Here is a 22,093-nt window from a genome sequence, read left to right as displayed (position 1 = left end):
CACCTCAATCCCGTCCATAGCTTATGTCTTTGTTGTGTTCCAAATACTTTCCGCTGGGTTGGACATATTATGGCGATAAATGCATTCGACCCTGTCTGTGATATGGGTCAAACGTTTTTCACGCATTTCTGCTCTGTATGTGGATTGATTTGGATTAAACTTCAACCACGAGGTGTTTGTGACATAACGGTTCAAACGACACGTTAACCGTGTTCGTAGCTTATACCGTTCTTCTGTTTTAGATTTCAAAATTCGAGAATTTTCCTGGAAGAATGTCAATAGATATATATCAATAGGTATTATTATTATGGGTCAATATATCAATAGCCAAGCAACAGTCTTTCAGTCATTACACATGTTTTTGCATTTATTTTATGGGTATAATAAGAAATACCTCCTGAAAATGATCTAACAAGTTTATCACCAAGTATTTTTTAAATAATATTTGTAATAATAATAATAATAACAATAATAATAACAATAAAATTATAATACATTGCACATATGATCATTATTCTAATTATTGTTTTCATTATTATCAAGAGTATTCATTATTATTGTTGTAGTTATTGCAGTTGTTATTATCTTTATTATCAATATTATTGTTATTGTAGTTATTATTATCGTAATTATAATCATTATTATTATTGTAGTTTTTATTATCTTTATTATCAATATTATTGTTGTTGTAGTTATTATTATCGTAATTGTAATCATTATTATTATTATTATTGTAGTTTTTATTATCTTTATTGTCAATATTATTGTTGTTGTGGTTATTATTATCGTAATTGTAATCATTATTATTATGATTATTATTGTCGTTTTTAAAATCTTTATCGTCATTATTGTTGTGATGACATGTTGATGCTCGCGCTCCGCAGGTCTGTCCTCCTCCGCGTCACGTGGTCTCTGAGCATCCTCCGCAGACCGAGCTGTTCTCCGCGTCTTCTCCGGGATTTAGGGACGTGCTGCGTTCCCCCGCCGCCCCGTGATCCCGGTGCCGCCGTCCCGTCCTCCGCTTGCCCCCCCCCCCCCCCCCCCCCCCCCAAAAAAAACCACAGGTGAGTGCGTGGGGCGCGCGAGGTCATTTCCGCACGTGCGTGCGCGCGTTGAGAGGGGTGCGCGGTGTGAAGCCTGGGGTCTGGGATCGCGGCGTGTGACGCGCAACAAAGAAACCTCAGGTGAGTGAGACGAATGAACGCGTGTGTGACCGAGCATGACGTCACCTGGGATGAAACGGTTCCCCCCAAAAAAAGTGTGTTCACTTTGAAGTGCGTACGGCCATGCGCGCGCCTTTGTGTGCAGGTGAAGCATGCCGCTGCTGCGCACGCACACGCACGCACGCACACGCACACACTCACGCACATACGCTCACGCGCACACTGCCCCCATGTGTCATTTCTTTCTTTTCCTTTTCTTTATTCCAGTTGATTTTACTGGTTCTCACTCGTTTGAATTGAGTGCATCTCCACTATGCGTGACACGTGCGTGGTTCTGCTCCACATCACAGCTTCATCACAGGTCATTGGCTCCACGCGTGCGATGCGTGGCGGCGCAAATGTGCTGATGTGCTTCATAGGGTCACGCTGCAATGACACAGCAACTATCACTCAGAGCGGGTGAAAGCCATAGAAAGACAGTCCTCTTGGCATAACAACACCTCTGACACTCAGTCTTCTCAGGTGATTTTTTAAATAATCATATATTATTGTTATTATTATTATTATTATTATTATTTTATTTTTATTTTTTTTATTTTTTGTATTTTAACGATTATTATACTTGTTTTATTATTATTATTATTATTATTATTATTATTATTATTATATATTTTTTTGTATTTTAACGATTATTATACTTGTATTATTATTATTATTATTATTATTATTATTATTATTATTGTGGTTATTATGATATTGTCATAGTTATTATTCTTGTTATGATGATGATTTTCATATATAGTAGTATATATAGTAGTAGTAAGTATTATTACTCTGCCTTTTTTTTGTTTTAATATTGTTTTTTTTTCTGGCTAAAAGTATCTGACACGCGACAACGGCAGTACTCACTGACATGGTTGAGGTCTCGTTTCAGACGTTTCAGATGTCTTGTCGTTTGAGTTTGATCAATATTGATCTTCCGATTGCATTCGTTTCCGGAGTCATCGTTGTGACGTCGTCACCCGAAGTTATATACCGTGAGTCCAAGCCTCGTCTCTCAGAAGTCGTTCACCTGCAGCCACCTGCGTGTGCGACACATAGACACAAAATTTGAGCTGGTGCTGCGTTTGAAGGAAACTTGGAAAACTGTTACTCATGCTGCGTGTTCCAAAACATGTGGCACGAACAGCCAATCGTACGGCAGGAGCGCCGCTGCTTCCTCCTCTCGGCCCCCTACTATGAAAAGCCAAAAGTGCCACAATTCGCCTCTATTTGAACGCGATCGACATTAAAACACCGCGCAGCAGGGATGAGGCCCCCCGGAGCCGACACGGCAGCTCTTCTTAAATGCCAATTAGAACTCAAACTCGCCCTCCTCCCGACCTGAGCCCGGCGCCGCCACAATTCCCGCAAAAGGAAAGCGATTAACGAGGGAATGTGTGATTTTGGGTGACTTCTGTTCTGACACGGTTGGCGAGAGTCCCTCGGTCTGCTCCCAACGTCGCTGCAGAGCGCAGATTTGGGAACCTCGGAAACCTGTAATACATACCTAACACTACTAAACTGGACCCCGTGTATTTCGTATATTTTTATATATATAAATATTATATTTATCATATAAGCTATTATTAGTATTATTATTATTATTATTTATTTCTAGGATTATCTTATAATATTTTTTATAATAAGTAGAGGACATCTGGTGCCTCTACTAGACAGGGTATGTCTCGACATTTAGGACTATTTAAGACGGCCATTAAAATGTCTCTAAAGAGGCCAAAGCATTTTAGTATCTCGTATCAATTCATCAGTTTAATTTGTTTTTCACTGTTTAGAATAGCTGAGTTGATTAGATTTGCCACACAGACACTCTTCATTATTGCTGTTTTCCTTTTCTTCTATGTCGCTGCTCATTATCATGCGTTCACGCTCGGCCGACTTTAAGTACTTCACGGGCGTGCACCAGTACAAGGAATGGGTTTAATGGGCTGGAATCATCAAATCCATCGTGTGAATCAGCAGTTAAGTCTAATGTTCCCCTTTGTCCCGAGCTCTGAATTTGTTTAGCTAATTGAAGTAATTCATTTCTACATAATGCCCTGCCACTCCACAGCAGGTTGTGAAGTAATGCTCAGCACACGGGCCATTCAATTCAATTCATTCACTCCCTTCGTCTCATGTTTGTGAACTAGAAATTCATGATTTCTACAGTTGAAATTTGAATGGATTCATGATTTGCCTGTTGGTTAAGACTTTCGACTCGAATCTTTAGTGGCAGAAAAAAAAGCACCAAAATGAACAAGCGACCAGTGACGGCAGGATGGTATAAAGTAGTGGTGCATGATACCCATGTTTTCTTTGCTGATGTCGATAATGACACTGGAATCTCGGCAGATCTAAAAAATATCATATCAAAATTTTATTCAAGCAGGATCACGATCCACGATCTTACCGCCATTCTTTTTCATGATGGGTTTTAAGACTGTTTTGCAAGTCACTGGACAGTACAACCAAACTAATTTCCCTATTTTAAAAGATATAGCCCTACAAGGTAACAAAACCTAAAAAAAATAAGTACCTACCTACTGCTGTTATTGGTTTATTGGCGTCTCTAAGGAAGGCGCGTAAAACGGCTTAATTTGATGGCTCCTTTGTTTCTATCAAAATCCGTAAATACATTTTGTGGGTTGTTATTTCCCATTGAAGCTACTCGCGAATTGTTTGTTTGCCTATTTTGGATGCCTTTTAAATATGATTGAAAAAAAAAAACGACCGACGCATCATAAAAAGTCTTGCCGTGCTTGGCTCTTAATGTTATTACCAAAGTGAGACGTCTCCGGATCGTATTTAACAAATTCGTTGTAGGATCATCCTCTTATTCTGTCTTGTATTCATTTACAAAAAAAAAAAAAATGGACGAAAAGAGAAATGGTCTCTCAGACGGGTGCGGGCCCCCGAGCCGCCACAGCCGAGTCGTTCGCGACAAACCCATCACCACGGCGCGGGTGCAACCACGCTCATGATGGGGATTGGGGATTGCAACTGCCTCCCATGAACGTGTGCCGACCCTTCGCCGACAGTGTGCGGGCCGGGGGCTGAGTGCTGAAGTGTGGGGGCACGGGCCCACCATGGCCCCACGCCGCCCCTGGTCCAATCTGCCCCAAACTCTGCAAGGATCAGGGTGGGGACCCAGGCCACCGCCTGGAGGTCTGGAGGGTTTTTGGACCTCGGGTCCGGGCCTGGGCCTGGGCACCCGGTCCAGACCGGCTCCATATTTTCTCTGCTGCGCTTCCGTCCGCGTTACACGTTTCTCCAAACAAAACAAATAGAAATAGTATAAATTGTATTGTATAAATAATTGTTTTTATTTCCTTTTACCGATTGAACAAAATAAAAAAGCCCCGCCCCCGTCTGCCCCTTTTTTTCTGTCATCGACTCGCAGGGTCAGCGGCGTTCTCGAACCTCCTGATTTACAAACCACAGACTTACGAACAGTGTGATTTAAGATTTGGCTGAGAAAACAACTTTGGATGCACGTATGAGGCAGAGAACCGCAACTGAGAGAATGTGCTCCAATGGTCATCCGCTCCATCGGATCCGCTGTGCGTTTCTTCAAACAAAACCAATAAAAACAGTGAGGCTTTTTATTGTAGATGAATTTATTTTATTTTATTTTCCGACATTTACCTGAAATCGTAAATCCTTGTAGATCTGATATGAGTGAAGATTCAGCGACTGGATTTCTCACCTCAAATCTGTCCAGAAACAACTTTTAGTGGAGTGATGAGGTGAAATCAGTGAAGGTTACGGAGTAAATAGGATGAAACCAGGAAGCCATGCTCAAACCCAATTGGCTTGCAGAACGAGGGGCCTCAGGAGGGTGGCTCCACCCACCTAAACAGAGCGTCAGGAACACAATAGATTTAGAGGCATGTCAGAATGGCTCGAACACATAAACTGAGTCGTATTTTCAGCAAAAACCTTCAAAAACATGTTTTGGGGACCTCAGAGACCATATATTAACTTGTGTAAGAAGGAGCATTATCGGTCCACTTTGAGATGTTCGGCTAAAACTACCGAACCAGCTCAAACAAACACTTCAGTACCTCACAGGAAGAACAACACCGGCTAGCTTGTTGTTGTTGTCGTGGTAACATACTGTGGTTGTCACGTGGCCCACTTTACTTCTCTTACGATATGTCGGAACGGCGTCGTCGCAAAAATCGTTTTCAGTCGACATCTGATAGAGTATCGGATCAAATTATTTCTTTTTTCCCCTCCAGTATCAACTCCAGTATTTATTTGCTGGTTTTTCCCCCGATACCGATACAAGGCCTGATACTGATACTGGACCCGATACTGATATTCGGCCCGATACTGGGCACAATGCAGATACTGGACCCGATAGCGATAGAGGACCTGATGCCGGTATTGAATTTCCATGAAGGCTGGACGATGTACGGTATCGGAGGGGCGGCGTCGCAATCGCGATTCTGGGTTCTATAATTATATAATAGAATTAATTGTCTGTCGATTACGCACATTTTAGTATTTTTAGTGTTTTTATAGCTTATAGAGCTTATTGTGCGTAATCAGCGGGTGTCATGACATTTCACTGCATATACTGTGTGTATGACCGTCTGTATATGTATGTGACAGATAACCTCTTGAATTTTGAATATATGATGGATATTGTGATATTAGACCAGATGTTGTCTGGGATTTTGGTTATTGCAATAACGCAATATAGTTAAATTGTTTTCTTGAAGGCTGCATTACTGCCTGTTCTTAATATCCACGTTACTGATGATGCTTCACGCGTACGAATATCTTATGAAGCCACTGATAGCCGTCCCCAAAAATATCGTCAAACGATCAATGTGGAGGTATTTGTCACATAAACATCACACATCGCAATATAATAGTAATTATCATCGCCCCGCCCTAGTTTCCGCTTTTGCCAAAACAAAGACATTGCTCTGCTCCGGGGCCTGCATCATCGCACAAATTGGGCAGTGACTATTTCTCGGTGTCATCTGCCGACCGCCTGTCTAATTATAGATCCATACGTCAGGAAGAACCTCCGCTGCCCAGCGGACTCCATTGTTGTGTTTAGCAGCTTGACTCCACCCGGAGCAGACAAACAGCGGCTCCAACTTGACTCCGTCACGTATTCTTCATAGCAGAGTGCGGCCGATTGACCTTCGGCCTCGTCCTGTGTCTGGTATTTAAATGTTCCGTAGAGACCGAGCTCTGCTGTGACATCTTGTAATAAATAATGCTGTGGTGTTTCATAGGGATGGGACTGTTTTGAGTGTCGTGATTCCTCAAGTTGTGCACTATTTTCAGTACTCGACTATAGATACATGATATTGTGTGGGTGCGTCCATTCTTCTGCTGGAAGATAATATCATCATACAGATAAAGACACAAAGATAATTCTATCCGCCATGTTTTGTTTTGCTAGACTAGAGAGAAGTATTGTGGCCCTTGATTTTAAAATTGCCCAAAACATATTCCTTTCTCCCTCCAAGCCATAGTGAAAAGTGGATTTGTTGTCATCGGCACTCATTTTAGTATTTTTAGAGCTTATTGTGCGTAATCACCGAGTGTCATGACATTGCACTGCATATACTGTATGTATGACCGTCTGTATATGTATGTGACAAATAACCTCTTGAACTTGAACTTTCATGGTATTTATGGACCCCTTCACAAATGAGTCAATACTTTCATCAGAGTCATACTTTGTTGAACAGCCGGCCGCAAGGACATTAATGCTCTACACATTCTTGTAAATGTATTTGTTGATTAAATCCATTGTAATTGTCTATTTACTGTGTTCAGAATGATCTAATTGTGTGATTTACAATTAACCAACATGAGGGAACTTTAAAGGAACAAATGGCTGCTGCTGCTGCTGCTGCTGCTGCTGGGAGAGTTGAACTGAAAAATAAATCAAGTTAACAAAGAATGAAACCTGAAAATGAACAATAATCAATTAAAATAGAACTGAAAATAAAGAAGAACTAAGAAGAAATTGTCGGTAAACATAAAAACTTTTTTTATGCCTTGTATGAATCATTTTATGTATGATATATAAAATGATTCATACAGACATAAAGAGGTTATTATGGGTTTTTCTTTTTCACCCAAAAGAACGACATCTACCAGGGTGGAAAGCAAAATGATGAGATATTATGTTAGCATGATAAACACCTCATGCAGCCATGTTTATTTCCAGTGTGTGTGTGTGTGTGTGTGTGTGTGTGTGTGTGTGTGTGTGTGTGTGTGTGTGTGTGTGTGTGTGTGTGTGTGTGTGTGTGTGTGTGTGTGTGTGTGTGTGTGTGTGTGTGCGCATTCCTCAAATGCCAAGTTCACATGCATTGGAAACAGACTGCTCACTCAAATACACACACCTAACACCAGACCTACACCGCCCCCCTACTCTTACCCCACACCCACTCCGCCTCCACACCCCACCCCACACCCACTCCGCCTCCACACCCCACCCCACACCCACTCCGCCCCCACCCCACACCCACTCCACCTCCCCATCCCACCTCGCACCCACTCCACCTCCCCACCCCACACCCACACTCACTCCACCTCCCCACATCCGCACCCACACCCACTCCACCTCCCCACCCCTACACCCACTCCACCTCCCCACCCACCCAACATCCACATCCACACCCACTCCGCTCTATCAGTGTGTAAGTGGACGTCCCCTTCCATCACTCTCTGATTACCCCCACTGACAGGCATGGAGGCCGGTGGGTGGGGCATGGGATATTAGCCGGGGCGTTAGCATTGGCATTAGCTTTATGCTGGTCTGGGGAGGAGCTGCCGTCTCGCCCTTCCTTCCGGAGGTCAGACCCCACTGAGGTGACCACACAGACACAGAGTAACCAAGGTAGGGGACGGGGGGGGGGGGGGCACAGCGGGGGTCCTCAAATTGATGCAATCTCCAGGCGACGTGTTGTGCTTCACCTCCAGCCTTTTGACACGTTTTCGGGGGCGTCTTCAAGGGCACCGCATGTTGGGATAAGGAGGGGGGAGGGGTGCTGGGGTGGCATGGATTGGGGAATTGCAGCCCATGCATTCTGTCATGAATCAATTGAATTTACAATATTTGGACATAAGATTGACAGAACTTTCAAGACTGTCAATGGCTTCCAAGAGGGGAGTGACTTTAGCATATATAGTGCAGAGATCCGGCAAATAGTCTTAGGCGGACGTGGAGTGACCTTCGATTTGTTGAACCGTGCTGGATGAATGTCATTTCATTTTATTGATTCAGATTTTTTTGCGAAAAAAGGGTAAACAAAGCTCAACAAAAGTGCATGCAGGTTAGCGTAGCACGGGAGGAATAAAGGAATGGGTTTCGAGGTGCCAGTGATTCACAGCTATTCACAGTTTATTCTTTGCAAATTCCATGTAAACCGCCTAGAACTGGGTTTTTGGGGGAATGTGTTGAAAGGGCCGGCTCTGGGTGGTCGCATAGTTCCTGCCTGTTTCTAGTTTATAATAATTTTTCAATAGTTTTGTGTGAAAAAAAAAGTGTTTTCTACCTCGGTACGACACTTTGCAAACAATAGTTTCGCAAAAAAAACGATGACTAGATGACTAGATACCTCAATACTCGAGATCTAAATCTAGACGCCTTAATGTAGAAGTCTTGGGATGGTGAGACCGCCTTGTTACCAACATTCCTTTCTAGCGGACGGACACTGAACTGAGCTCGACAAAATAATCAACAGTGAAAATAAACGTCCGGTTTTCTCTCCGATTCAAATTCTCCAGATCTAATACCAGTAGCGTCGGCTCTGATATGAAAAGTCTTAAGAGCAAGCGTCTGATTAACCTCAGAGTCGGTCGTGATTCTCTGTGCCCTTCGTCGTGTGACCTATAAGTTGACACTTTCATTTACGTAACTGTGTGTTTTTATTACTGAGTATGTCACGGTGCTGACACAGAGACAATAAAACCAGCCAATAAAAGAGCCAATGAAACATCCACATTTGAAGAACCCTTAATCAGACCCACGGGTTGAGATTTACCGAGTCCCCAGAAGACACGTTTGAATCACTTACTCCCATATTGAGCGGCAGCAGTGCATCGCGCGTTTATGCCTTTGAAGAAAGTGAAAACCAGCCTTCATGGAGCCTGGGGGACGCTCAGATGTGGAACGTTTTTAAACGTGTAACGGAAGGAAAACGAAGGATATTGGCGGCACTAGAGTTGCGCCAGGTGGCCCAGCGTCTGGGGAGGAGAATGGAAATTGTTTTTGCTGCACTCTCCTCCACCCCGCTGCCCCGTGTAATTGCCTCCAAACTATTATTGGCATGTTAACATGGATGAGTAGCACCTGTTGTCCTTCCATTTGGAGCCAAAATCATCAGCTGTGTCTATTTTGGCGACGTCAGGACCATGAAGAGGGCCTAAGGTGCCTGGTGCACAATGTCTGTTTTCAGTTCGGGCTCATTAGTGAGTTAGCGAGGGAAATGCCACGTTGACATTTTAAACTCTTGTGGAAAGTCAAATAAAGCTGTGAGCATATCCATGGTTAGGGAGTCTGTGCTTTAGACTTTTCATTTGATACGTCCTGTTCGCATGGTTTTTTATAGTTTTCATGTTTACCGGTGTCCTTCAAAGAGCCTTGGCCACTGAATAACTCGGGCAACTGTTAATACTTGTTGACATTTAAACGTCTTGACACGGAGCATGATATTCAGCAAAGGGCCTTGAGAGTGAATGAGGGTAATGTGCTGTATTACATAGTTCCATTGACATTTTACATTATTAGATAGTTTGGATTTCAGATTGACACAAGACATGGGGAGCGCAAGGATCCATAGCAATGTAACGTCATTCAATGGCCCCTTTTTATCAAATGGTTCAAATTCTTCATCATACACCAGCAATTTTTATTCAATTCTGCTATTTTACCTCAAGATTCTTTGCTGCGACTTCTTCTTTGCCATTGACTGAACTGTTCTCCTTTCGTCCCTTGTTCCTCCAGGTTATGCCACCCCAAAGGCTTCTTGGATCCCCAGCTGTGAAAGAGAAGGGCTGATCCCTGTCTCCCCAACTTCCTGCTGCTTCGCAGCCCATTCTGCCTCCTTCCCTTCCCTTCCTCCCCTCAGTGTTCCCCCTCTCCCCACCGCACTAGCCCCACCTCCCCCTCCGTCACCCCAAACCTGCTGCTGTCCATCCCCAATCCTTAGCCACACCTACACCTCCCCCTGTCCTCCGTCCATTTGGGACGCACCCATTCATCAAGTGGTCCCAAAGTCCCCACAGCATTAGTACAACGATCCACTCTGGCGGACTCCCATTACCCCACCTGGTTTTGCCACCTTCTGGAGCCCCGTTGGGTCCGACCCCCCTGCCCGGAGGCCTCCATTTGTGCTTTGGTTCCATCGCCCTCCGCCTGGCCGAGCCCCAGGCCCCATGGCTGCAGGAGGTCATGCCCCTGAAATAGACGTCGTAATCAACCTGCATCAGGTAAGGGTCGTTTAAGGTAGACCGATGGAATGCAGTGTCTTTGATTTGCTTGCGCCGTCGACAGCTTTAAGGCAGTTTGCGGGTCCATGCGTGGGTGTCCTGCCCTGGTCTTTTATACAATGTCACCCTCATACTGGTGGTGGATATTGCATTATAAGTCTTCCATCAAGGTTGTGCTTATGATTGCTGACAGTGGGGTCACCCATGGCAGAACTCTGTCTGTCTGTAGGTGGTTGCGCTGAATAGATTGATTTGCTGACAAAACTTAACAATTCAATGATGTCTATTATCTTTGTACACCTTTTAAGGGTCCCAGTGTTGAGCTTCTAATGAAAGCTGTAGAACTGCATGCCATAGTATTTCCCTTTTTCATCAATAAATACTGTCAAGGCTAGGTTAAGTGGTTTGAATGAAAATATAGTATTTTGTTATAATAGACTATTCCTGTGGTACTCACCCTTGTTTAGCATCAGTATCATCCTTCTTTCCCTTTTGGAGACTTTCAAAAGGCGAGTTGAAGGGGCAATCTCTTCACAGTGGGGTTACTTGGTAAACATTGACTACCGGTGGGTGGAAAGATGGAGGCTGACGTGGTTCATGGAGGAGGACGGGGAAGAGGAGCAGAACCCGAGGAGGCACACAGGCCCAGTTTATTCCAGCGAATCGAGAAAGTGACGCGAAGCCCAACGAGCACAATAAAGGTCGACTCCGCACAGTAAAAGAGACGCTGAGGAGATTAGAGGTGACGGGCCGAGGAGAGGGGTTCGCTGTACTGGAGGTATGACAGCTGACAGCTGGTGAGTGGTCCCCACTAGATCAAGCAGGCAGGAGGCCTCTGAGATCTGTGGCGTTGCTATCACGGAGATCAGTGTCCGCAGTGTGGCCTGCTGGGAGAAGGGGTTCGAGAGGCACTGTGGCACAATACTGTACAATCGTTTTGCTTTCATCAAATATATACGGTAGCTTAAACATGTGTGCTGGTCATTGAAGGCACGCACGCCGGGGTTGGCCACCCACACCAGTGTCTCGGTCAAGGGCGTCGGTTAGGATCTGGAGTTGGTGGCAGCCCGCCGCTCCTCCATAGTGAGGATGGGTAAAACGTAGAGGACAAACGAATCCTAGTGGGGATACATGAAGTGATTCTTCTGTGATCGCTAAGCCGCCCCAACCCTTTAGAAGCAGGAGAGGGTACAGTGCAAACGACAGTGTGGAGGTTGTCCTCTGTGCGGTCTGTATGGCGTGTTAAACATCTGGAGGAGTGCCTTCAGCTGCCTCCCGATAACGCCAAGATGTTCCACGCGGCGTTTCATGATGTCATTGGTGCCTTGGGCTGTTAAGTCTGCCGATAACATGTGAAATATTAAATATAAAGCACATCTAGGCATTGTTAGCCCTGTTCTTTATGGATCTTTTGGGATCTCTACGGGACTAGTACTTTGTTCTGAGGCATTGGCTTTGCATTGACGTGTTTTTGCCTTGGATAGGCCTTTTCCCCTTTGGATTAATTGGTTTTGCAAAATATTATATCTACTAATATTTGTTGTGTTGATATTGTTTGGCTGATCGGTGGATATTGGAGTCCCAGGCAATGATGATGTGCTTTTGAAATGCAATGTTCTATCGATGTCTTTTGAGCCCTATGCTCTTATGCACGGGAGACCAACCCAGTTTCCCCTTTGGGGATTAAGAAAGTGCATCTAATCTAATAGAGATCAGACAGATGAGACTGGAAAAATAAAAAGGGTCACTTTCTGGCGATGTTAAACAGAAGCATAACCTTTAACCCGTAAAGCAGTAACGATAGCTCTAAAATACTACAAACGCTCTAGTTTAACCTGTAGCTGACATGGATACGGAGGAGATGAGCGCTCACTTGTTTCCACTGAATATAAAGTCAAATATTTTGTGTTTCCTTGATGCAAACTGTTTTGTGCAACACTGTTTAGTGTTGACAGTTAAAATGCCACTGAAGCCGTTGCTGTCGAATTACCCGCTGATTTGTTGCGCAGTCAGTAAAGGGTTGAAAATAAGACTCCCTGTCGTTCTGTCGCTAACTCGCCTTTCCCAATTAGCGCGTGAAGTGAAAGTCTGACGATGTCTCTTTAAAAATGTATGTCCAATTTCAGTAAGTAATTTAAAATACATGAAGGAGTAATTTCGGCGCCTGGTTTCACTCCACCCGCTGCACAACGCTGGTAAACGGATGAGGGGTTGAAGTGGGGAAGGGGGCGTGTCTCCATGCTGAAAAGTTGGAATGAAGGGGGGCGTGGGTCCCTGCTCAATGCCCAGCCCCTTATTTTATTCTTAATTTGTGACGTAGAGACAGAAACTCAAAGTACGATTCTGCCTCAGCAAACCTCCGTAAAGGGTTAGGGTTAATTTCCCACCACTGGGTTGGGCCTTGAGCCACATTTACTAATTGAACATTTGTGAAGAAACCTTAATATTATTTTGACAATGATTGATTTGTTTTATCAGAAAACAGTGCAGTCGAGAAAGAGGTAGAAATTAAAATGTTCAGGTGAATATGGTGTAGCGCTATGCTAACTGGTAGCACTGTGTTAATGAGTAGCACTGTGTTAATGAGTAGCACTTTGTTAACTAGCAGCACTATGTTAACAAGTAGCAACATGCTAACTAGTAGAACTATGCTAACTAGTAGCACTGTGTTAATGAGTAGAACTGTATTAACTCGTAGCAATATGCTAACTAGAAGCACTGTGTTAACTAGAATCACTGAAATGATGATGATTTATGAATGAATGATGATTTTTGATTATAAATATAACTAGTAGCAATATGCTAACTATTAACACTATGCTAAGTAGCAGCACTGTGTTAATGAGTAGCACTGTGTTAACTAGTGTCAATATGCTAACGATTAGCACTATGCTAACTAGCAGCACTGTGTTAATGAGTAGCACTGTGTTAACTAGTTTCAATATGCTAACTATTAGCACTATACTAACTAGTAGCACTAAGTTATGGAGTAGCGCTGTGTTATGGAGTAGCAAAATTCTAACTATTAGCACTATGCCAACAATAAGCACTATGCTAACTAGTGACTAGTGAGCCCAACATGGCAGGCGTCAGTTACAGTAAGTACTAGTTACAGTATTGCAGCACGACTAATAAAATAGCATACAGTAATTACCACAGTTAACAAATGGCATCCAGTGTTAACAACAGTCAAGTAGTGACACGGCGACAGTGGTCAAAGCAGTCCAGCGCCTTGGAATGCCCCCATCAGCTGTGGCCTGCTGCTGTAAAAGGGCAGTGCACCCGCCGCTCTGCTCCCAGGGGTCTTGAGCGACAAGAGGAAGACATCGGGGCAGGAAAGAGTTCGAGTATCGTTCAATTTCGCAAAGGCTCCGCCCTCTCCGTCCTCATTGGCACAAGGCGGAGCCGGCTGAGACCACGCCCTGCTGTTGACAACTTCCACGGTATAAGGGAGCGTGTGATGCAGCCCCATCGGCCCCGGCGGATGCATGATGGTCCGACGGAGCGTGGCCACGCCGACCTGCGGGCGCCAGGGGGACGACGGACGCTCCGGGTGAACCCGCCTCCTCGCATTGCGGACGAGGCGGTGGGGGCTCCGCCGCTCCGGGTGAGAGCTTCCTCCGGTGAGACACCGTCGTGAAGAACAAGGGGAGGAGAAGGGTGGGCCGCACCGCCCTTTTATAGCGGCAGGCCACAGCTGACTGGGTAATGGGTGCGTTCAAGTTACTCTCGGTGCAGTCGTTTGGGGGAAGCAAATAAGGACGACGTTAGAGGGCGGAGCCTCTAGGAAATAAAACAGTCGTAATAAGGATGATAATACTAATGATCATAATACAAGTCAACATTAATAATAAATATAATAATACAAATAATAATATCCATATTAATATATATATATAAAAGTAATAGAAAAAAATATAATACTACTAATAAATATAATAATAAACATATAAAAATAATAAACATATAATTATGATAATAATGATAATAATGATTATAATAATAATAATCATCATCATCAGAAAAAACAATAAATATTAATATTAATAATAATAGTAATAATATCAATAACAATAGAAAGATTTATATTATATTCAGAATTATATTAATAATGATGATAATAATAATAATAATAATAAACATATAATAATAATAATAATAATAATAATAATAATAATAATAGTCAATATAGCTACAGGCAGCAATACACAGGGTCCAGTTTAGTCGTGTTAGGTACGTATTACAGGTTTTGGAGGTTGCGAGGTTTGCGAATCTGTGCTCTGTGATTATATGCGGGGACGTTGGGAGCGGACCCCGGGACTCTCTCCCACCGCGGATTCTTTCTTAAATCGCTCTCGTTTTGCGGGGACGGGCACCGCGGCCGGCCCGGGTCGGGAGGAGTGCGAGTTCAAGTTCAAGCGTCAGCTCCGGCTGGCCTCATCCGCGCAGAGAGAGCGCCGCGGCCGGGGAGAGAGCGGAGGAAGCACCGGCGCTCCTGCTGCACGATCGGCTGGTTGGTGTCACACGTTGGAACTGACCTATTTGCGGAGGTTCACGACAGAGGTTTACGTCGAACGTACATCATTTTAGTGGTGACGTCCTTTCCTTGGATTAAACTTTCTATAGGTGACGTTTCCATGAAATACGAAAAACGCTGGCGGTATTCCTGTGACTTATGACATTTTCACGGGGTTCTACCTCTACGACGGCTTCCTGGTACATGAACGCATCACTCATTCACGCAGTCAAGTGGGCTGGACTCAACATGATCCCGAGTTTCTGTGGAGTCATGTTTTTTCGTGTTTTTTCATGAATCGTAAAGTAATGGGGACCGACGGAGTCTACACCGCACACTGGACACGGTCCAATGGACATTCCTGATCAGAACCTGCACATTTATAGTAAATACTATGATGACTCAGTACACACGACCACCTGAATACTTGGGGTCAAATTTGGTCAAACAAGGCGTCGACCGCGTTGGCAGCTTCTGTCCTTGTTCTGTTCCAGATAGTTGGGCGTGTCGGTGACGCACGGACATCTGGCTAATTTGGGTCTAATTTGTTGGGTTTCTCGCCAATTTCTGCTCCGTGTGTGGATCGATTAGGGCGAACGTTGGGCCACGGGATGTTTGCGACGTCCCGGTTCAGACGAGACCTCAACCGTGTCCGTAGCTTCCGCCGTTCTTCTGTTTCCGATGATTTTAGCCCGAAAGATTTCGAGGAACAAAGTCATTCAATAACAACAGGGAACAACATTTCAGTTCACAGCTTGTCCTGGTGCCTTGTGCCCCCTTAATAAAAAGGTGTGACTGGGCAGTGTAAAATGTGCGCATGGTTGCTAGGTGACCGGACGGGTGCTAAAACGCCTTGGGTTGGGGACGCTGCGGTGAGTCACATGGGATGTGGAGCATGTGGAGGGAGCTGGGGTCCGACACAGCAGCACGCTGCGCTGCTGCTGCTGCTGCTGCCGCCGCCACCGCCGCCGCCGCCGCCGCCGCCGCTGCTGCTGCTGCTGCTGCTGGGTGGAATCCGAGAGCCCGGTGGGGCCCTCAGATGGCACCAGGAGGTGGAGGAGGGAGCGGCAGAGCCCTCCATTATTAGGGAAGTAATGAGTCACCGCTCCCGAAAATGTCCCGACGGGGCCGACGTCACGTCCACGTTCTGCAGAGTGGGGTCGTCCTTCATCTCGATAAATGGATAAACTGGCCTGTGTGTGTGTGTGTGTGTGTGTGTGTGTGTGCGTGTGTGTGGATTGGAGTGGGTGGGTCGGTGGAGGGGGGTTGAGGGAATAGCGTGCTCATAAACCCACTCATCAACGGGGCTGGCGGAGGCTTGGTTGCCATGGCGATGTCATCATACTGTACGCCAGCTGCAGCTCCTTACGTCAGTGAGGATGATGATGGACGTCATTTTGGAAAATGTGGAAAAATGGATGGGAAAAATACAGGGAAATAGGAAGGAATTAACATGTATATAATATAATAATAATAATTATAATAATTATAATAATTATCATAATATCTTCAGGCAGCAATACACAGGGTCCAGTTTATTCGTTTTTGTTACGTGTTACAGTTTCTTGGTTTCTGTGAAATGCATCACAAGTTTCAAACATCGTAGAGTTACTGCCATAGTACTTGTTTTTAGAATATTGTGACAGTATTCAATGTTTTGACAATGGCTTCTTTATTGTCTTCGAATTTACTTTTGGGCATCGGGAACAATAAAAAAAACAAACGTTGTCATTACTTTGCATAACAATGATAATAAATTCATGTAATTTTTATAAATTTAATAAGTAAATGTTAGTTTTAATTACTACATTGTATTTCTTCTGTTAATAATCTACAATTGGAAAATTCAGTTTAGATTACTAGTCTATATTGTAATGCAGACAACATTTACAGAACTTTTAACATTAATTTGTCATGAGAATTATTATGGAAGAATTTGACGTGCTCACGTAGATTTTCGATAGCAGTTGGATTTCCATAATTTAATTGTTGACTTGTATTTTTCATTAGTCCGGCAAAGTGATGGCGACCACAGAGAAAAAAATATAAATCGAACAGATCTACTGACATCTACCACCTAAGAAGGTACATAAATATACACGTAAATCGTGGTTTGGTAACTTCTAAAGACTACACCGGGACCCATTCCACGCTGCCCTATGGACACAGACCAACTGGACATTGTGGATCAGGACCTGCACATTTATTGTAAATATGATGATGACGTCATAAAGCGTCTTACTGTAAATCTCATCTCGGTCATTTTGTGTATGTCAGTCAAGCAGGACCAGCTGAATATTTCAGGTCAAATTTGTTCTGTTTTTCACTCATTTCTGCTCCGTAAGGGAATCGATTTGGATGACACTTACAGTAAACCACGATATCCTTGTGACATACTGGTTTGAACTACACCTCAAGCATGTTCCTAGCTTATGTCGTTGTTGTGTTGCAGATACTTTTAGCCGGGTCGGACATATTTTGGTGTTCAATACATTAGACCATGGCTGTGACATCGGTCAGATTTAGCCGGGTTTTTCCACAAATTTTTGCTCCGTATGTGAATTGATTTGGATGAAACTTCAACCACAAGATGTTTGTGGCATACGGGTTCAAACTGGACCTCAACTAAATAAACAAACTATTTATGGAACATTCATTTGTTATTAGAGTTATTATGGAAGAACCTGTCAATACTTTGTCTTTTCATTTAAATTTGCTCCATTTAGCTGTAGGGAATTGTTTATACATTATGTTTCACTCAGTATTAAGGTTTTTCTTTTGACTTTAAACCACATCTTGTCATTGTTATAATTGTGTGTAAGTACATGTGCAGTGTCAGTGATGGTAGGTGACCGTTGGGTCTTGTGTGCGTCAATGATGACGTATTTACAGGGCTTTACGACAGTAGTCAAACTTACGTCACATCAGTGGTGACTTTTTTCCTTGGATTACATTACCAATGAGTTATCTTTCCATGAAATACCAAAAACGTTGTGATATTTCTCTGAATAAGTACCATTGCGCGGCTTCTATTTTTCCGGCGACTCGCTGGATCTTGAACACATCACTCAATCGCACATTTCAGTGGATTTGACTCGACGTGGTCACAAGTTTTTGTGGACTAAGGTTTTGCGGTATAGTTGGTGATGTCAAACCGCTACGATTTTGTCGTGGCAGACAAATTTACAGCGTCGTGCCCGAATATCAACGTCCGGAGTGACGAACGGGCGTCTTCAATAATTAATTCACCATATGTTGCAGACGGCCAAATGTTGAAATCATCCATCCAGTGAGTCATTTCGGCGAGCGCCGTGTTCTGCCATCTTTGTTTACACTTGCTGCCATGCGAGCGCAAGTACAATAACATAAAGTACCGTGTTGTAAAATATTGGCTCAAGCAGTTCTGGAGGAATGCGGCGCTTGGCCAAATTACTCATTGGATGGATCATTACAACATTTGGCCGTCTGCCCCTGCGCAGCAGCGACGTACGGTGAGATAAATTAAAAGTTTACATCTTCAATTCTGCAACATAAATTGTTTACGGGGGAAGGCTTCCGGTTCAGCGCCGTGGTTGCTTGATACCGCGGTGTACCTTAAAACGTGGCCTCACTGAATGCTCCTCTAATGTCGTTTCGTTTGAATGTCCGTCAAGAACGGGGTTTTGAGAATTATGTAATGATGGTGATGATAACAATGATCTCGCACATCTTTTTTTTTTTTTTTCTTTTCTTTTTTTTCACGTCCCATATTCTGCCAAAAAGCTGCTTGAGTCGGCGATGTGGGCAGGGAGACTTGGACAAAATTCAACTTTCAACAAAGTCCGGCGCCTCGTGCGTCTGTGAGTGTGAATCTGCATTTCCAACAAGTGTGCCAGTGTCGTTCTGATTTTTGTTCCATGGTTCCACATCTCTTCCCCCGGGGTCACGGATCCTAAAATGTAGTGGGAGGAATGTGGAGACAGTGATGGCTCTGTTGCCATGGATTTGGGGATTTTTGATTACGCATCATCCATACATTTTAGACATTGTTAAAGGCGTCCAAGCCCACACACATACGCGCACACACACACGCAGTATTTTCTGTTTTATTTTTTTCTATTTATTTACTATATTAACTTATACTATATTTTTGTCAATTTTTTTGGCTTGTATTTGTTGTTCAAAATGAGTATTTTTGAACCATTACCAAGTTTTCTTTTACGGTTCATTGTTTATCGTTTGGTTAATTTCTTCTGTTTCATTGTTCATTTTATTTCATTAGTTATTGTTACTTTTGTAGGTTTATTGTGCACGGAAAACTGTATCTCCTAGTTAGTTTGTGTTTAAGTTTATCTTGTAAGATGACCAATTTCTTCTCACTTATTCTTGAGGTCATTTCAATGTTTTTTATTAGGTTTATTGTATATTGCCTATATTGTATATCCATATTTATCTTTATCGGCTAAGTTTGCCTCCATACATACATGCAAGGACTGAATACAAACATAATTTAATATATACAGTAAATATATTGTCAATTTGTGCTTTACATTTTTTTGCCTTTACTTATATTTCTTGCCAATTCTTTCTTCGTATTTGTTGGTTTTATTGTACATATAAGTCATATGTTTTGATTTGTGATAAATGTATTTTTTGTTCTTAGTCCTACTTTTTTTTTTTTGCACAGTCTTCGGAGTTTGCCATTTCACATCTCACTGAACGGGACTTGTATGATCGCATGAGACAAATAGGAATCTGGAACCCATGCTGCCCCTGGCGGTGAAGGGTCGTGCATTAACAGCTTCAGTTTGAAGGCTTTCGGCCCCTTCCCTCACGTCTGTGTCTGTTGCGCAGGAACACAGTTTAAACACTGTAACGAAGGATTATTCACACAGTAAATAGCACGTGCCACACACACACACACACACGCACACAGACAGACAGACAGACAGACACAGACAGACAGACAGTGCTCCAAAAATCCTCAGCCATAGATGAATATTTCAGTGGCTCTCTGACTCAGCATTCCATTAAATGTGAAATATTTATGCAGCCGTGCGAGTTGACCTGAGCGAATGCAGAATGGTCGTCCTGCATTATTCCTGCAGCTTTGTCTCCCTGTTGGAGGCGCCTGCATCCAGGTGCACGTGCACGCTCACACACAGGGCGTGGCCACGAGCAATGTTTTTGGAGCGAGTTCCTTATAGCAACTCTTGTGAATTCTAAATCTGGTATATTTTTGGGGGGGATTATTAATTAATTTATTTATTTTAATCGTTATTTATTTAATATGGAGTTATTTAAACATTGATTCATTTAAATTTTGATTGATTTAAATATTGATTTATTTTGATATTGATTCATTTAAATATTGATTTATCTAGATATTGATTTATTTAAATATTGATTTACTTTGATATTGATTTATTTTGATATTGATTTATTTTGATATTGATTTATTTAAATATTGATTTACTTAGAAATTGATTTATTTAAATATTGATTTATTTAAATATTGATTTATCTAGATATTTATTTATTTTAATATTGATTTATCTAGATATTGATTTATTTAAATATTGATTTACTTTGATATTGATTTATTTTGATATTGATTTATTTAAATATTGATTTATCTAGATATTGATTTATTGAAATATTGATTTATTTTGATAGATTTATTTGGATATTGATTTATTTTGATATTGATTCATTTAAAGATTGATTTACTTTGATATTGATTTATTTTGATATTGATTTATTTAAATATTGATTTACTTTGATATTTATTTATTTTGATATTGATTTATTTTCCTATTGATTTATTTAAATATTGATTTACTTAGAACTTGATTTACTTTAATATTTGTTTTTTGTTTTGTTGTTTATTTATTTTGATATTTATTTTAATATAAATTGATTATTAATTATCTACATAATATTGTTTGAGAACATTTGTATGGATCATTTGAGTGAACATGGTGGTTGGTCTCAGGGTAAAAACCCAGCTGTAGTTATTTCATTTGTTATTCTAAAAAATATTCAGTGTTGGAACAAAACAAAACCTGTAACCTGGACTAAACCCCTACCCCGCCCCCAGAGACCCCATTAAAAATACAACAAACCTTCACTTCCACATCAGGGCGGTCAACTTTTTGGGGCTGAATTCGTTTCTGGAGGGGACACGAGACGGATGGGATGTTCCAAACACCCAGGAGGGGAGCGGAGCGGAGGCCGGCGCTGTTTTGGTGGAAGCAGAGCATTATGGGTAATTGACAGGTCCTTTTCCTTTCTTTTTTTCTTTTTTTTTTTTTTAACAACAATGCGATCGATTGGTCTTTTTAAACGCCCGGTCCTCTGGCGCTGGAGGAGATCATTAAACGCATCCTGTGCCTTCCTCCCTCCGGTCATTATCAGGTAATGGAGCGCCGAAAAAGAAGAGGAGGAAAAAAGAGAGGAGAAGAAATCTGAAACTACGTTCCCCCACCCAAAAGGAAAACAAACAAAAAAAACGCTCATCGTACCGGCGCTGTAACCGCAATCACGTAGGGGGCGGGGTCTCCGTTTCCCCAAACCCGGTTTCCGCCACGAAAACCAACCCGCGGCCCGACACCGCCACCCCCTCACCCCGCCGGCCCGCCACCCCTTCACTCCTTCACGCCGTATCAACGCTGTCTGCTTTATGACGTGCACGTAGTAATATTGTGTTCGTAAAGATTTTCCAAACGCAGGGCGCTGAGGTTGAGCTTTGTTTTTTTTTTTTTTTGTTTTACACTCAAGGGACGTTTTCATCACTTTGCATCACATTACGTGACAAAGGGTAAAGGTGTCGCTGGTTTTCCTGAACCTGGCAACCACGGCGATCGCTCCCAACTGTTAGAAACAACGGGTGGAATTATTTTGATGTCACATCATTTTTATTATG

General features: G+C 42.8%; 1 protein-coding gene across 1 annotated transcript in view; it reads left to right on the top strand.

Moving 5' to 3' along the window:
* The first annotated feature begins 10,291 nt into the window (after nucleotides 1–10,291).
* The window catches only part of slc4a3 (solute carrier family 4 member 3), a 69,211-nt gene continuing 57,409 nt past the window's right edge, over nucleotides 10,292–22,093 (top strand). The window contains exon 1 of the mRNA XM_080018907.1: nucleotides 10,292–10,673. Coding sequence (XP_079875033.1) covers nucleotides 10,620–10,673 — 54 coding nt within the window. The 5' untranslated portion in view covers nucleotides 10,292–10,619. The remainder of the gene's footprint in view (nucleotides 10,674–22,093) is intronic.

The sequence above is a fragment of the Zeus faber genome, assembly GCF_960531495.2.
Source record: "Zeus faber genome assembly, chromosome: 18".
NCBI lineage: Eukaryota > Metazoa > Chordata > Actinopteri > Zeiformes > Zeidae > Zeus > Zeus faber.
The sequence above is the reverse complement of the archived record's forward strand: the minus strand, read 5'-3'. Positions and strand labels throughout refer to the sequence as shown.